A 17751-nucleotide genomic window follows, 5' to 3' on the forward strand; every position below is an offset into this window, starting at 1 on the left:
ATAGATTTCTCCATTGCAGCAAGCAATATCTTGGTAAAGTCTGTTTGACCTTTTTTTCATTATTTAGGTCAACTACATCTGGTAAACTGACACCCATTCTTTGAGCACTTTTGGGTGACATCCATAAGCGGTGAAGGTGTTCCACTGTTTGTCTGAAAGATTTTGGGCACAACAGTCAGTTTTATATGGACTTTTTCATTGTTTACTTTTTCATTTGGATACATCTTTAGTATGTGCATTACAGGACTTGAATATGTTGTAATTATTACGTTATTGGAGATTGTGATAGGTTCACACATTGTTATGCACAATATTGTTATACATTTTTTATGTTTTTTTTTAATCGCTTTATTCAATTACCAGTCATTTGGTGTGTTTGTTTCAGCTTCAATTAGGCAGGCTGGTATGCATCTTTTTATTTAACAGCCAGTTTTTTGCCTTTCAGACATTTTCTGGAAGTTCGGCGGCCATTTTCTCTGCGCCCTCAGACGTTTTCACTGAGGTGGGCATTTTCTAGTAGCCTCAGGTAGTTTTGCCTCTAGCGCTGGGGGCGTGTTTCCTTCTAGAACAGTGCACTTTTAACACAGACGCCTCATGGATGACACAGGGGAGAGCGGACATCAGCAGCACAGTACCTGAGTCAGGGTACTGAGTCCTGCGGGGGGCACCTCAGTCTGTGGCAGCTAGGAGGGTGGACTTTGTGTGACTTGCCTTAGGTCCCTAAGTGGTGACAGGCGAGTGTGGGTCAGCATGGCGTTGGAAACTGGCGCTTCTTCCCCAGACATCCGTGTTATTGCAACTGGTTCCCCTGCACCTGCAGTGCCTATGGACGCTCTGTCGGCGGTCCTGGAGGCCTTTGTTGCCAGGGTGGAAGCAGCATGTGGGTGCAAGGGGGTAAAAAATGCCCCCACCGTCTGCTGGGGAAAGCTCCGTTTCAGACTCGGCCCCGCTGTGACAGGTGGCCCCTGTTGTTCTGCCGTATCAGAGGATGCTGACCAGGACCATTCCAACAGTGCAGGAAAAGTCGCTTGTAGGAGCACTTATTGCAGCAGTGTGTGATACCCTAAAGATGGAGGATACGGCGGGGGCATCTACAGAGGTGTCCATCCCTTTTGGGTCCCACAAGCCAGCCCGGCTAAGGTGTTTCCTTACCCAACTTATTTTGATAAATTTATTTACAAAGAGTGGGGAAAACCACAGTGGGCCTTTTCAGTCCCGAAATACATGGCGATGCGTTACCCCTTTGAGAAGAGTTCCCTGAAGAAATGGACATCTCCGATTGTTGACCCCCTTGTATCCATGTTAAATAAGGTATCCACGATTCCGGTGGAAGGGACTCCTGCTTCCAAGGACCCTGCCGATAGGAGGGCCGAGGCGGTTGCCCAGTCCATGTTTAGGGTGATGAGGTCAGCATTGCGGCCAGTGTTAGCCACGGTCCTGGTGTCACAGACGCTTACTGAATGGGCAAAATTGTTGCACCGTGAGTTGGAAAAGCAACAGGCTTCCCCGGGGTGGAGTTGGCGGACCAGTTGGTGCAGGGCCTTAAGTATGTCTGTGATGCAGCCTTAGACACTGCCCCCTTGGTCTCTAGAGCCTGTGTATTACCAGTAGTGCTACATCGCCTGATTTGACTGAAATGCTGGTCTGCAGACCAGGCATCTAAGAAAGCACTGGTGGACTTGCCCTTTCAGGCAGAGAGGCTATTTGGAGCCTCGCTGGATGACATTATTAAGAATGTTACTGTGGGTAAGAGTACATTGCTCCAACAGTCCAGAAAAGGTAAGGAGCCACACCGTAGTCAAGGGACCTCCTTTTCCACTCAGAAGTGGATTTTTCGTCCGCCTGGGTCGGCAGGTAAGCGTTCCCAGTCTGACAAGGTGCCTGCTGAGGGACAAAAGCATCCCTGGTTTCGCAAGCCAATCAAGCCTGCAAGCAAATCTGTTACTGCATGTCTCGGGTGGAGGGTCGCCTTTGGGAATTTGCAACCTGGTGGACCTCCCTACTTTACGACTGCAGAAAGGTCTGCGAACTGGTTTCATCAGGATACAAGAGTTTCTTTCTTGTCCGCCAAACAGATTTTTTCCCTCCAACCTTCATCTTCTTCCGGCTCGTCGGGAAGCCCTAATCGGGGCAGTACAGGACCTGCTGTTGCGCGGGATGTTAGTACCTGTACCAACGCCAGAAAGGTTTCAAGGATTCTACTCCAATTGGTTTGTAGTCCCAAAGAAGGAAGGGGTCCGTCCGGTACTGGTCCTCAACAACTCTGTGAAGGTACAAAGGTTCAGGATGGAATCAGTTCACTCAGTGGTCGCTGCACTCCATCAGGGGGATTTTCTGCCATCCCTGGACATCAAGGACACATACTTGCATGTCCCCCCCCCCCCCCCCCCATATGCATCAAGCATCAGAGGTTTCTGTGATTTGAGGTTGGAGGCAAGCACTACCAATTTGTAGCTCTCCCTCTTGGCCTGGCGTCGCCACCGAGGCTCTTCACCAAGGTGCTAGCCCCAATTTTGGCTTTGCTAAGGCAGCGAGGGATCGCAATTATGGGTTACATGGATGACCTCCTTTTGAGAGCAGCTTCCGCCTCAGAATTAAGGGAGTATGTGGCAATCACTATGCAGTGCTGGAACTTCGGGCATTCAAGCGGTGCCTCTCCACATGGTTGCAGGGGCGTCCAGTCAGGATCCAGTCAGACAACGCCACGGTGGTGGCATATGTCAACCATCAAGGAGGAACAAGGAGCTCGGCTGCAGCACTGGAGGTCTCTCACATCCCATGGTGGGCAGAGTGGCACGTGCCAACACTGTCAGCCGTGTACATTTTGGGTGTAGAAAACTGGCAAGCGGACTACCTAAGTCGTCAGATGCTGGACCAAGGGGAATGGTCGCTACATCCGGATATTTTGGCTCATTTGCCTAAGATGGGGCATGCCAGATGGGAATCTCCTGGCTTCTTGACTCAATTGGAAGGTACAGAGGTTTGTGGCTAGGTCAAAGGATCCCTGGGCGGACGCGACAGACGTGTTGGTGGCTCCATGGGGGCATTATCGGCTGATTCATGCTTTTCCCCCCCACTCAAACTTCCAACACATCTGCTTCGCATTGTGGAGGCCGAAGGGATTCTGGTAATTCTGATTGCCCCAGATTGGCCTCGGCGTCCGCGGTACACCGACATAGTACGAATGGTGGCGGATGTTCCTTAGTGAGTGCCGACGTGAGAGGACCTTCTGTCTTTTTTCAGCGATCCTTGGCGACTCATTGGTGAGTACGTTTGTTCAGGGGGTTCGACATGTGGCTCCTCCGGTTCGACCACCGCTGCCTCCATGGGATTTGAATCTGGTGCTCTCAGTGCTTCAGAAACCGCCGTTTGAAAACGTTAGAAGGATCCCCTTATTGACACTCTCTCAGAAAGTAGTCTTTCTAGTGGCTATTACATCTGCTAGGAGGGTTTCTGCATTAAGGTAAAAAAACACTTACCTGAGCCCTGACTTGATCCAGCTCTGTGCCTGAATCCCTGCTCTCACATGCTTTGCTGAGGCTCTTGCTGTCAGTCAAATCTTATGGTGGGGAAGTGGGTGTTGGGTCCGAGCTGTCCTGTGTGTCTATGCAGGCAACATTGCTTTGGATCGACCCCGGAAGTGTGCCACAATAGGAAGCTGCTTCCTGTGGTTTCACACTGAGAAGAGGAGGACCCCGGAGCGCCAGTAGGGGACTCCAGAAGAGGATGATCAGGGCCACTCTGCAATTCTATTGCACAGAGCAGATCAGTAAGACATGTTTGTTAGATTTAAAAAAAAAAAAAAAAAAATATATATATATATATATATATATATATATATATATATATATATATATATATATATATATATATATATATATATATAATATACATTTTTTTTTTTTTTTAAATCTAACAAACATGTCTTACTGATCTGCTCTGTGCAATAGAATTGCAGAGTGGCCCTGATCATCCTCTTCTGGAGTCCCCTACTGGCGCTCCGGGGTCCTCCTCTTCTCAGTGTGAAACCTGATATATATATATATATATATATATATATATATATATATATATATATATATATATATATATATATATATATATATATATATATATATATAATATACTTTACAGTGGCCCACTGACTAGCCTCATGTGATACACAGTGAGTAATAAAATCCTCCATAAGCTGCACCTGTTTATCTACATATATTTAAGGACTAAAGGTCCAAAAATCTTCAAAGAGGATCAATCAGTCAATTATAAAATTATAAACAGCTTTATTAAAGTATATTTAGTAAAAATAGAACATGAAAAGTAGCAAAAACATCCGAAATAACAAAAAATTAACATGACAATGTTGTCAAAACCAGATAAGAAAGCAGTTGCAGACACCCACACAAATCACCCATCCACCACACTCATCCAATCCAATGGTTTAATCAAAGAGGCACTAGTGCAAGTGACTGAAGATAGAGTATAAAGGGGTTTAACCACAGTTAGCCAGTCTGACTTCAACGGTAGTACAGGGCCAGACGTGATGTGGAGTATATGAGGGAGGGAGGGAGGGATGGATGGCTAAGTCCGCTGAACCAGAGTCAATCAGTGGTGCATTTGCATAGTGCAGCCATAGGTACAGGTGAAGGCTGAATTGAGTCTGTGGACCAATATACTGAATGATGGCCAAACATCTAACCTGGCTGTGTAAAGCTGGACTGTAAGGGGTGGACAGGTGCAGATAGGAGCAGTGTGTGTGCAGCATCTTACTAGGAGGCTAGTTACATGTGGGTGAGTCGGTGTCCTATGGACAGTATACACAAATAAAGTCAGTGCAATCACGCCACTGCCCAGCCATGCGGAAGGCTCCTAATGCCTCATGGACAGAATCCATATGGAGGTAGTCCACTGGAGCACTCTGTTTGTGCCGCTCCATATGTGCAGTGTCAGTCCACAGGTAGATAACGTGGGTGTGGGAGTCTGCAGGGTCTTGTCTAGGAATGGACGTCACAAGGGTAATGATGCTGTACTGACATGTTTTGCTCGTGAACATAAGCTTCTTCAGAGCAAGGAGGGGTTCAGCTGAGGTGCCTTAAAGCGGACCTTCAGTAATTTTTTTTTTAACTTGCCATCTAGTAAATCTTCTGCCCTTGTTTTAACTTTTTGTCAGTAGATTTTTATTGGGTTATTAAAACACATACAGGTTATGCCTTTATATGCGGTCAAGTATGGCATATTAAAATGCATGGAATGGAAGAGCATAGTTAACTTATCGTACTTTACATTTGATGCACTTACAGTCTAATTATACATTGTGACCTAGTTGGGGGGGGGGGGGGAGTCATAATAAGAAGAGTGCATATGGTATATCAGGGACAAACTCAATGCAGTGGGATCTTTGCTATACAGTAATAACAATAGTAACAAGGTGAAGAGTGTTGTCCGTTACCCCCAGACACCCCAATTGGGGTCACACTGTGTCGTGAGGGAGGAGGACAACTCCCTTACCTTCTGTTTAAAATTAAAAACAGTGAAACATATCATTAACAAAGGGTACCGTAAGTCTGTTTTAGTCTGTAAATATATCAGATTTGGGCATTCTTATGCCATTCTATCCAGTGAGCCCATTTTTTGGAAATTGAAGGCAGATTTCCTTCACTTGCAGCAAACATGGGTTCGTAGCAGCCATGTGTATGGATTAGGTGTTGACTACTTCACTTTGTCAGTATGTCGGTGGTTTTCCAGTGACGAACAATAGACAATCTGGATGCCAGTAGTATGTGTTTAGTGATGGTATGAAAACAGTGAGGTATATTTTCCATACCTATGTTCAGCAATGCAAGTTCATGGGATGGGGTTATTGTTAGCCCTGTCACTTCACTGAGGTGTTGGAACGTGTCGATCCACAATTTAGAAATCCTATTACAATGCCAAAGAAAGTGGAACAGACTTCCTAGGTCCCCGCATTGTCTGCAGCATAAGGATTGTATAGTTGTGTTATATGTGTGAATTTTGGAAGGGGTGATATACCATCTAAGGGTGATTTTGCGGGTTAATGCCCAAAGATTAGAGGACCTAGTGACTTGGAAGCTGGTTTTAAAGGTTAGCATCCATTGAGATTCATTTATGGGGCAGTCAATGTCTTTTTCCCATTTAAGTAAAGGCAGGGTTGCATTGAAGGAGGTCTTGTCACCTAATAGGTTATAAAATAATGTGATGCCCTTTTTTGTGTGGGGCGATGAAAGATGTCTCCATATTAGTGGGTGTATCTCTGTGTACTTGAGGGTTGCGCAACAGATAGTGAATTGTTTATAGCGGTAGTAGTCCTTTTGGGTAAGGGGTAAGAGTTTTATAGAGATGTGAAGGGTCTGAGGAGGTTGTTGGAGTAAAGATCTGATATATATCATATCCCTTTGGCTTTCCATGTTCGTGTTGGGATGTTAGGAATAAGTATGGAGAATACAGATATTGGTAAAGGTATTTTGTGGGGGAATCCTCTTTTTTGTTTGTGTTTTTTAAGTAGATAATCAAATGGCAGTTTTGTGGCAACAATGGTGGGTGACAATTTTTTGTTTTTTTTTTGTTGATTGAGGTGTGCTGAGTAACCAGGTTCTGAGGTCTTGACCAGGTATTTGGTGTTCTTCAATGCTTAGCCAAGGACAAGTAGAATCAGGTGTAATTGTTTTAACTTTGGATAGTAAACCTTTTTTTTTCTGCCAGTAAATACCTTAGTGAACAGGCAGCAGCTTCAGCTGCCTACAGTAAAAAAAAAAAAAAAAAAGATGCAGCCAGACTTAGAGGAGGGAGATTTCTGAAGCATATTTGGCAAGTACAGAATCACAATATATAGAATAATATGCAAAGTGGTTGGAGGGAAGCTTCAGAATGTTTTTATTACAAATTATGTGAGCAGACTGCAGTTCCTCTTTAAATAGGATGATTAGTAGTTGCACTGTTAGTTTTTCAACAGTAGGAGTCCTCACAGTGCACTTAAATAGGATAATTACAAGTTTTCAACAATAGGGGTCCTAGGCATGCACTCATCCATCCAGCATTCTTAAAAACAAATCGGTAAAGGGGAACCCTGAGCGCAACATTTAAAAAATATATATATATATTTCTAGGAGGGGGTAGATCAATATAAGAGGGGAAGGGGGCACTGAATCTAAAGTCCACCTGAATATTTTTAGGAAGAATAGGAGTAATACAGTCCAGCTTTAGACAGCCAGGTTAGCTGTTTAGCTACCACTCAGCCTTCACCTGTAAGTGCGACTGCACTATGCAAATGCACCACTGATTGACTCTGTTTTAGCAGACTCGGATATATCCCTCATATACTCCACATCACTTCTAGCCCTGTACTACCATTGTAGTCATAGACTGGCTAACTATGGTTAAACCACATTATACTCTATCTGCAGTCACCTTGCACTAGTGAATGTGTGGTGTGGATGTCTGCAGCTGCTTTCCTGTCTGTTTTTGACATCGTCATTTTTAACCTTTTGTTATTTTGGAGGTTTTTTTTCATGTTTTGTTTTTACTAAATATACTTTAATAAAGCTGTTTAAAATTAACCGATTGATCCTCTTTGAAGATTTATTTTTGGACCTGTAGTCCTCCTTAAATGCTTGCATATGTAGAGGATCACACTACCATCCACTCCCTGTTATAATTGTATGGGGAGGATCTGACTGTGTATGGGGCGATGGTGTATGAGATAGAGTTGATGGTATCTGATTCCTTATAGCAGGGATAGGCAACCTTTTAAGCAGTGGAGATCTACTTGAACAACTAGATTTTTTTTTTTTACTAGCAAGCACATAATAAGTAAGGACCTATAATTCCTTCCGTGGCCACGAACCAAAGCATTGTGACCACATTGTGTACTCCTCCAGCCGCTGTCTCTGCAGCTAAAGGGGGAGTGGTTGGGAGGTGGTAAAACAGTGCCCAAGTGACTAATTTGAACAAGCTTTAGCGTACAGTCCACTTTACAAAGTACCACCAAAATTGACACCTCTTCTCAGTGATCTCCACTATAGATCTCCCTTATCCTCTCTCCCAGCCTACTCCCTGAAGGGCTCTGTGTTGTAAAGTCGGTTGCTCTGTGCTGGACAGGGAGTCTGTAGACTCCCTGTCCAGCACAGAGCAACCGGCTTTACAACACAGAGCCCCTGTCCCAGTTCAGGTGCCCCAATCAAGAAAACCCCCTCACCCCTTCCTTTCCACTCTCCCCACCCCCAGGGTACAGAACTGCAAGAACAGAAGACACCAAGCTCAGGTTCAGAAGTCTGGAGTAGGGGAGTCGACTTTCTCTGGCACTGAGCTACCTCTCTCACTGAAACAGCAGCACAACAGGTGTGGGCTCACTGGGGCTGCTTCGGCCACCTACGTTTTTTTATTTATTATTATTGGTATTAGTGCTAAAGAAACTTTGGTAGCCGCAGCAGCCCCAGTGAGCCACACTAGCTGCTTCAGTGAGAGAGGTAGCTTAATGCCAGAGGAGCTCTCTCCACACCTGCTCCTCCCGCCAGGCTCTCTCTACACCTGCTTCTCCGGCCAGCTCCACTCGCCCCTCAGCTCTTTCCTCACTTGCTCAAGCCCGCCCCTTGGCTCTCCTCACTTGCTCAAGCCCGCCCCTTGGCTCTCCTCACTTGCTCAAGCCCGCCCCTTGGCTCTCCTCACTTGCTCAAGCCCGCCCCTTGGCTCTCCTCACTTGCTCAAGCCCGCCCCTTGGCTCTCCTCACTTGCTCAAGCCCGCCTCTTGGCTCTCCTCACTTGCTCAAGCCCGCCTCTTGGCTCTCCTCACTTGCTCAAGCCCGCCCCTCGGCTCTCCTCACTTGCTCAAGCCCGCCCCTCAGCTCTCTCCTCACTTGCTCAAGCCCGCCCCTCGGCTCTTTCCTCACTTGTTCAAGCCCGCCCCTCGGCTCTCTCCTCACTTGCTCAAGCCCGCCCCTCGGCTCTCTCCTCACTTGCTCAAGCCCGCCCCTCGGCTCTCTCCTCACTTGCTCAAGCCCGCCCCTCGGCTCTCTCCTCACTTGCTCAAGCCCGCCCCTCGGCTCTCTCCTCACTTGCTCAAGCCCGCCCCTCGGCTCTCTCCTCACTTGCTCAAGCCCGCCCCTCAGCCCTCTCCTCACTTGCTCAAGCCCGCCCCTCGGCTCTCTCCTCACTTGCTCAAGCCCGCCCCTCGGCTCTCTCCTCACTTGCTCAAGCCCGCCCCTCGGCTCTCTTCTCACTTGCTCAAGCCCGCCCCTCAGCTCTTTTCTCACTTGCTCAAGCCCGCCTCTCGGCTCTCTCCTCACTTGCTCAAGCCCGCCCCTCGGCTCTCTCCTCACTTGCTCAAGCCCGCCCCTCGGCTCTCTCCTCACTTGCTCAAGCCCGTCCCTCGGCTCTCTCCTCCCCTGAACTGCTGTCCCGGCTCTCTCCATCACTGCTCCGCCCGTGTGTTTCCTCCCCTGCTTCACCAACCCTCACTTGCTCTGACTGCTGTGCTCTTTCCTTCCCTGACCTGCTCACCGGGTCCTCTCCTCCCCTGCTCCACCTGCCCGGATATCTCCACACCTGATTCACCCACCCAGCTCTCTCCTTCCCTGCTCTGCCTGCCCGGGGTTGGAAATACAGAGACGTAATCTACATGTCACCTGGCCGCCATTGACGGGTTGCAGACCCCAACATTATAGGCTATTCTCCTCTATCTCCAGCTGAGGTGATGACACAGTGACTTTTTTTTTTATCGTTTTCTTTATGTAATGTGTTTATCTGCACCCTTCTTTCTATAGCCTTCCAAAGTACGCAGTTTAAGTATTTCTTAGCTTCCAGGATGCGGGGGGTGGGGATCTGATTCATCACACTGCACAGGATGCAGATATCTGAGTGTATTTTGAGATCTGAGTGGAGGGAAAGGAAACACCAGCTACAGTCTCACTGGGAAATGTGCACATCTAAAGCTGTCATTCACCTGCCGCATGCTAGGGGGGAGGGAAGGGGTGGCAAGGATTTCCCCAAGGATTGCTTACGGTCTGGGAAAACTGTCAAGCTTGCCATACGAGATTATGCTTTTTTTGTTCAGCTAGTGAGCTGAACTGAATCTCCACTGTGCTTTTTGTATTCTGACAGCGGGGAGACTCCTCCTACTGCCAATAATACAAGGATTGAACTGCTTTTATCCAACAGGGTGGTTGAACAGAAGTCGATTTGGTAGATGGACTGAACTGCACTGGCCAAACATGGATCAAAATTTGCCCAGTCCCCATTGAACCAGCTGGATTTTAATCCATGTATGGGCAGCTTTAGCAGTGTTTCATGCAGAGTGGATCCTGCCTGCTCTCTCCATCATGCCAAGTGTCATGAGCTGAGGCAAGTACACACTGAGGATATGCTTTGTTCATTTTTAATTTTAGAGGTGTACAACCACTTTGTTGTACTTCTATGTTTTTTGGGGGGAAATTGTAAAAATATACCAGCACTTTTGTTTTTGCCTCCTATTAACATCTTTGTGAGTGAACCAAATGTGTTTTCCCGCTTGATAATACATATCTAGTTGGCTGTTATCAGGTATCCAAGCGTATCTTCTCCTTTGGATTAAAGTTAATGTAGACACATTGTGCAACCAAGCCTCAATGATTAGCATATGCTTTCTGCTGTGTTGTGAACAACACATCCCTTTTTTATTAGTGTCTTTTTTTTTTTTTTTTTTACTGCATCAACATTACTCAGTAGCACATGCAACCTCCTTTTAGAATGTGACATACTCATTGTTTCATACTGTAAATTATGCTTATGTGATGAGGATCGGTTAACGCTGCATTGTTTTTGATCTGCTGTACCATATCATCTCTAGGGCCATGTGAGTCCTGTTTGCATTGGGCTGCACCTGTTTGTTTTTGCAGAAGGCTGTGCAAAGTATCTAAGTTTGACCAAGGGGTATAGAAAATAGTTCCCCAGTCTTACAACACAGTCAATGAACTTAAAGCAAATACCTGAAACAATATACATAAATACTTTTTAAATGACAACAGTATAATCTCTCTGCCTACTGCAGGTGCTGCATTTGGCAGGTTGGTTGGCGAGAGCATGGCTGCTTGGTTCCCAGATGGTATTCACAGTGATGGTAGTACATATCGGATTGTGCCAGGTGGTTACGCAGTTGTTGGTAGGTCCCTATTTTCTTCATCATTACTTGTTTCTTTACTTTGCAGCCATCTTCATGATACTTTTTATTCATCAGGTGCCGCAGCACTGTCTGGAGCGGTCACACATACTGTGTCTACAGCAGTCATTGTCTTTGAGCTGACGGGGCAGATTTCTCACATCCTACCAGTGATGATTGCAGTCATTCTAGCAAATGCTGTAGCACAGAGTCTGCAGCCATCCCTTTATGACAGCATTATCCGCATAAAAAAATTACCTTATCTTCCAGAACTGGGTTTTGGTCACCAAGAGTAAGTATCACCTTATGATAAATTATTATTGGACTACTGTCTTTGTTTATATGAAGGCTGGGCATAACCCAGAGTCTGAGTTAAAACATCAACTGATTCTATGTTTTATAAGGAATTCCTGAGTTTAGTGTAGGAATATTTTATCTGGCTTCCTAGAATTTCCTGTTGGGCTCCAGATGTGGATGACTGTGCCCTCCTCATTTTTCATTCCTAATTTACAGTTTATAGTTTTTGTGTTTTCACCTGAATCCTCTATAAAATATAATAGACACGGTTTTCTAAAGTTACATATTAGGCTGTGGCTAACTAAATATCACTTACAAAAGGAAAGAAAATCAGAACCGTTATTGCAAATAGTGGAAGTGTAAAATATGTAATCTGGATTTGCCATTAGGGAGCTTGTGCTCAAAAACCAAAGAAATTATAATTTCCTAACATGTGTTTTAATTTTACCTTAATGCGTTTTTTTCACAATAATCTAATAATGAGAAAAAAAGTTCATTTGTGTGTACCAGATCCTAAGAGCAGTTTTCCTGCCTCCAATATGCAGAGTACATATTTGTAATGAATGATTGAATCCGAATTGGAAATCATGAATCTGGATTTCCCTTTAAAATATTTATTAGAATTGTTGACTGACAATTCACATCCTTGCATGGCTTTTACATTTTCCTAATATAAATACATGACCCCTCCAACTGCAAAAATAAACTCAAAGAAAATTTGCACTTTACCAGTGAAACCATCACTTGCACACCATGTAGCTGCTCTCCAAATCTACCTTTTTGACATTTCAAAATCATAATCCTTTTATTGAGACTGGTATAATAATTTTGATTTAAAGTTGCCACTGTTAAGAAAGTAAATGTGGAACAATATATCCCTGTTCTACAAATGTTTAAAAGTCACCTTGAATGTTCGTATATAATCCTGTAAACAATCCGAACACTTCTCTGGCTCTTAGCTGACTGCACACTGGTTACCAAACTTTCCAGATAGGAATACATGTCCTTGAAGGAAATCCCCCTGATGAAAAGAGGACACCATAAAATGGACACATTCCATCTTGAACTTTTGTAGCTTCACACAAAAAATGCTTTACATTAATGCCTTTTTGAAGGAAGATGTCTAGTTAGGCACTTGACAAATTCATCAAAGATGTCACAGAAGAGCTTTTTCCGGAGTGGAATATTCAAAAATCCCCTTACTCAATCTCCGCTACCTCTTCAAAACACTAAGCACCTCAATGATCTACCTAGGTTTTAAAACCCAAGTTCAGCCCTGCCCTTTACCGTAAGGCTTTAGCTATAAAGCCGAACAAGTCTTCCCTAAAGCCCTCCAATTAAGGGGTTCCCTCACTCCTAAGCTGGGGCATACTTCTGCTATAGTTTGCTTCTGTCTGGGTCACAGACCTGAGAGTTCAATTGGGGGTTTTAAAGGAGTACAAAATAGAGTTCAATCTCTACCCCCTCATTGCTTTCGTCTCTCAATTCAACTAAAATCCGGCAAGGGACATACAGATTAGCAAAATGTACTCAATCACCTGCTGTTCCAGGGAGTCTTGGGCTAGTATTCCTACAAGACAAGTTCATAGTAGACTTGATTTAAACCTGTTCATTGTACCAAAACCTAATGGTGGGGCTCATCTTATCCTGGACCTCAATTCTGTAAATTCCAAAATTTCACATGGAATATGCAAGGTGAGTTATTGACTTTGAGGGGAAATCTTTCCTCCTTTATCACTGGAAAATGATCATGACAGATGCTAGTCTATCAGGCTGGTCAGGAGTATTCCCTCACAGATCAGGAAACATTCAAACACAATTTCAGAAACACCAAAGTATCCCTGAACCCAGCGCTAAATGGATTTTGTAAATCTTATCCCTACAGCTGCTGTTATCTTAAAAAAAAATATATAAAATTCAACAAAACACCACTGTCTGATTAGTAGACCAAACAATAACGGTGCTAAATATTTGCAAAAAAGATTATCAATTGTGTATCATCATACATCAAATTGCATAATAAACGCATATAATCGCACAAAGAGAAAAATGTATATATAAAAAAAACACACTTCAAAAAATAATAAAACATCACAGTAACAATTAGGGCTGTTACTGCTACATATATCACCATGGGCTACCAGTCCAAACAGATATATTTTCTAACGCATACAGCAATCTCAAATGCGCTGAAAAAGTTTAAATGATCTTATAATAGTAAACAGTGTCCATATATAACATCGGGAAGAATAGAGAGAAGCAAAGTCGCGCAGAGTGTCCCACAACTTCCCGAAAGGCACATAAGGATGTCTCACTGCTTTATATCAGCACTCCACTCTTGTAATACTCCTAATGGTCTCATTAGCGTCAGAAGCATGTAAGGGTAATCACAAGGCTTCCAATAGAGTTATATCTTTTATTAAAACACAAGCCCATAACCCACAAACTACATGCGCTTACATTTAAAACATATTAAAACATCATATCACACTAATATAGAACACAGCGATCTGTCCTCTCACCGCCAGCCAAGTTTGTTATGCGAACCAGTATTCTGATTGGTTAGATTCCCGGGAGACATACTCTGTGTTCCTGAACTACGTTGTGTGGCCACGCACTGGCGCGTTTCGTCATTCCGTCTTCAGAAGGCATCCTGTTTGTGGGTTATGGGCTTGTGTTTTAATAAAAGATATAACACTATTGGAAGCCTTGTGTTTACCCTTACATGCTTCTGACGCTAATGAGACCATTGGGTGTATTACAAGAGTGGAGTGCTGATATAAACCAGTGAGACATCCTTATTATGTGCCTGATTGCATAGACCCTCTGGTAAGCGGCCACCTGTGGGATACTGCACATGGTGTGAATGGTGATGGTTTATAACAGAAGGAAAGCATATTCTCACTTTCGGGAAGTTGTGGGACACTCTGCGTGACTTTGCTTCTCTCTATTCTTCCCAATGTTATATATGGACACTGTTTACTGTTATAAGATCATTTGAACTTTTTCAGCGCATTTGAGATTGCGTTAGAAAATATATCTGTTTGGACTGGTAGATCAGGAAACATGTTCATCAGTGGTAGCCAAGCTCCTAATCGACATCTTAGAGCTCAGAGCAAGGAGGATAGCTTTACTAGAACACTGGACCCCCCTGCCCCTGCAAGGATGGCTATGGCTGTGACCTACATCAGCCACCAGGGGGGCACCAGGAGTCCAGGCAGCCTTCAAGGAAGCAAGCCAAATCATATCTGGGTGGGCAGTGTCCAGTAATTTCTGCTATCCACATCCCAGGAGTGGACATCTGGAAAGCAAATGACCTCAGCCATCACTGCTTGAAGGTTAATAGACCTTTGAGCCCCATATATCTGAGATGGAGGACCCTGGACATGGATAGCCTGGTCTCCAGAATCTTCAGCAAGTTACAATTGTTTGTGGCCAGGACCAATGATCATCCAGCACTGGCCTTGGACACCTTGGTCTTAGTTAAGACTGATCAATACCTTTCCTCCAGTGTGAATTTCTACCTCACCTGCTGCACAAAATAGAACAAGAGATATACAACAGACATACTTAGACTAATGGGTGACATCCCCTGGCCTCTTCCCGCCAATCCTGCTTATCAGTCACTGGCTTTAACAGCATTACTGAAGACCAGGTTTTAAGGGAGATACGGGTCTTTGAATCTGTTTTTCCTACTTTGGTTAAAGCTAGAAAAGCAACTTCTTGAAAGTTCTGCGCTCATACTTAGAAATCATTCTTTGCCTGGTCTGAAAGGCACTTAAATCCCAGAGGACTCTGAAAGGTCAAGTTTTTAACTTGTTTGGCTTTATTCAAAGTGAATCTCAGATTGTGCTTCCCTTACAGTACCCTGTGCTTCCTTGACACCTCGATTTGGTTCCAAAAACGCAAATGTGTTTAACTCTTCTTATTCTCTACAATTTTCCAAAAAGCTGACAGCAGCTGCTACTAATACCCTCAAACAGACATCACAAATTTATATATTCAAGCATGTATATAAATATCTAGTGTGTGTGTGTACGTATTTGTATATATATATATATATATATATATATGTGTGTGTGTGTGTGTGTGTGTGTGTGTGTGTGTGTGTATTTGTATATATGTGTATATATGTGTGTGTGTATGTGTGTATATATATATATATATATATATATATATATATATATATTATACAGTGTCTCACGAAAGTGAATACACCCCTCACATTTTTGTAAATATTTTATTATATCTTTTAATGTGGCAGCACTGAAGAAATTACACTTTGCTACAATGTAAAGTAGTAAGTGTACAGCTTGTATAACAGTGTAAGTTTGCTATCCCTCAAAATAACTCAACGCACAACCATTAATGTCTGAACTGCTGGCAACAAAAGTGAGTACACCCCTAAGGCCCCTTTGACACGGCCGTATGTCCGTTTTTCATACATCCATTGACGGATGTAAAACTGACCTACACGTCTGGGGAAAAAAAGAAGAAACAAACTGCGCTAAGGTGAATGAAAAAATATAACAAGTTAGTTCAGCTGCGGCTTAACTGTATCACATAATTACAGAAATAAACAAAAAAGAAAAGTAATAAGCTGCGCTGAGTGCACTATAAATTAGAGCAATAAAGCCTACTGTGCAAAGAAAATGTAGCAAATAAATGCAATCCCAACTAATGGGGGAACTGTGTATACCAAAATATAAAAGCCAATAGTGTAATATATACTTACTGCCCTACCCTTAGGTGGGCAGACCACAACCTTGGTGACCAATAATATAAATGGTGTAAATCAGTTGATCAAATCTAAAAAAAACACCCCGTGAACACAGAGAATCTCTATAACCATACAAATTGGTGAACTGAGAAAAAGTCCAGCTGTAATAGATTAACCACTTCAGGACCGCCGTATTGCCATTGTACGTCAGCACAATGGCACAGGCAGGCACAATCACGTAGATTTACGTGATTGCCTTCCAGCGGGTGGGGGGTCCGATCGGACCCCCTCCCGCTGTTTACGGCGGTCCGATTCGGTCCAGGAGCGCTCCGTGATGAGGGGATGGCCGTTGGTTTTCGGCCACCCCCTCTGGATCGCTCCTGGCCAATGAGAAGCTTCCTCCCCTGTGTATTGTTTACACAGGAAGGAGGAAGTGATGTCATTCTCCTCGGGGCGGTCTTTTTGACCGGACTACGAGGAGAAGACTAATAGTAAGTGTGCACCAACACTACACTGACATGTAGGTACACACAGGCACACAAACCCCCCCCCGATCCCCCCCCCCGATCGCCCCCCGATCCCCCCCCCAGTCACAGTGTCACTGATTGCATTGATCATTTCTTTACTGATCAATGCATTCAGTGTCAGTTGTGACAGTAAAAACTGTCAGGACAGTTAGTGTTAGGTCCAGGGTAGCCCCCTATCACCCCCCAATAAAGATTTAACCCCCTGATTGCCCCTAGAGTTAACCCTTTCACCCCCTTTTGCCAGTGTCACTAAGCGATCATTTTTCTGATCGCTGCATGTGTCGCTAGGTAGCTAGTTATTTTTTTAGGTTCACCGCCAGGTTTTTATATCGCTAGGTACCCCGATATACTACCCAATAATGGTTTTAACCCCCTGATTGCCGCTAGTTAACCCTTTCACCCCCTTTTGCCAGTGTCACTAAGCGATCGTTTTTCTGATCGCTGCATTAGTGTCGCTACAGTCGCTAGGTAGCTAGTTATTTTTTTAGGTTCACCGCCAGGTTTTTATAGCGCTAGGTACCCCGATATACTACCCAATAATGGTTTTAACCCCCTGATTTCCGCTAGTTAACCCTTTCACCCCCTTTTGCCAGTGTCACTAAGCGATCATTTTTCTGAACGCTGCATCAGTGTCGCTAGTGTCGCTAGGTAGCTAGTTATTTTTTTAGGTTCACCGCCAGGTTTTTATAGCGCTAGGTACCCCGATATACTACCCAATAATGGTTTTAACCCCCTGATTGCTGCTAGTTAACCCTTTCACCCCCTTTCACCAGCGATCACAGTATAAGTGTCACTGGTGACGCTGGTTAGCCAGTTAGTTATTTAGGTTCCCCGTCAGGTTTTTATATAGCGCCAGGGACCCCCCATATACTACCTAATAAAAATTTGAACCCCCTGATTGCCCCTAGTTAACCCTTTCACCACTGATCACCGTATAAGTGTTACGGGTGACTCTGGTTAGTTTGTTTTTTATATATAATTCGGAAGGCAGTGCTTGGTTTTCGGGGTCCCGTACGTGGCTAGGCTCCCAAAAAGTCCCCCACATGTGGTATCCCCGTACTCGG

The 17751-nt window shown here is 44.3% G+C and overlaps 1 protein-coding gene across 2 annotated transcripts in view; it reads left to right on the forward strand.

The window, feature by feature from the left end:
- Positions 1–17751, forward strand: part of CLCN2 (chloride voltage-gated channel 2) — a 521510-nt gene that overhangs the window by 387551 nt on the left and 116208 nt on the right. For both annotated transcript variants that reach the window (XM_077487744.1, XM_077487745.1), the window contains exons 14-15: positions 11036–11146; positions 11222–11435. In XM_077487744.1, the coding sequence (XP_077343870.1) occupies positions 11036–11146; positions 11222–11435 (325 nt within the window). The remainder of the gene's footprint in view (positions 1–11035; positions 11147–11221; positions 11436–17751) is intronic.

Source organism: Lithobates pipiens, unplaced genomic scaffold (assembly GCF_037356315.1).
Source record: "Lithobates pipiens isolate NorthernLeopardFrog02 unplaced genomic scaffold, aLitPip1_a1.2 Scaffold_18, whole genome shotgun sequence".
In the NCBI taxonomy this organism is placed as follows: domain Eukaryota; kingdom Metazoa; phylum Chordata; class Amphibia; order Anura; family Ranidae; genus Lithobates; species Lithobates pipiens.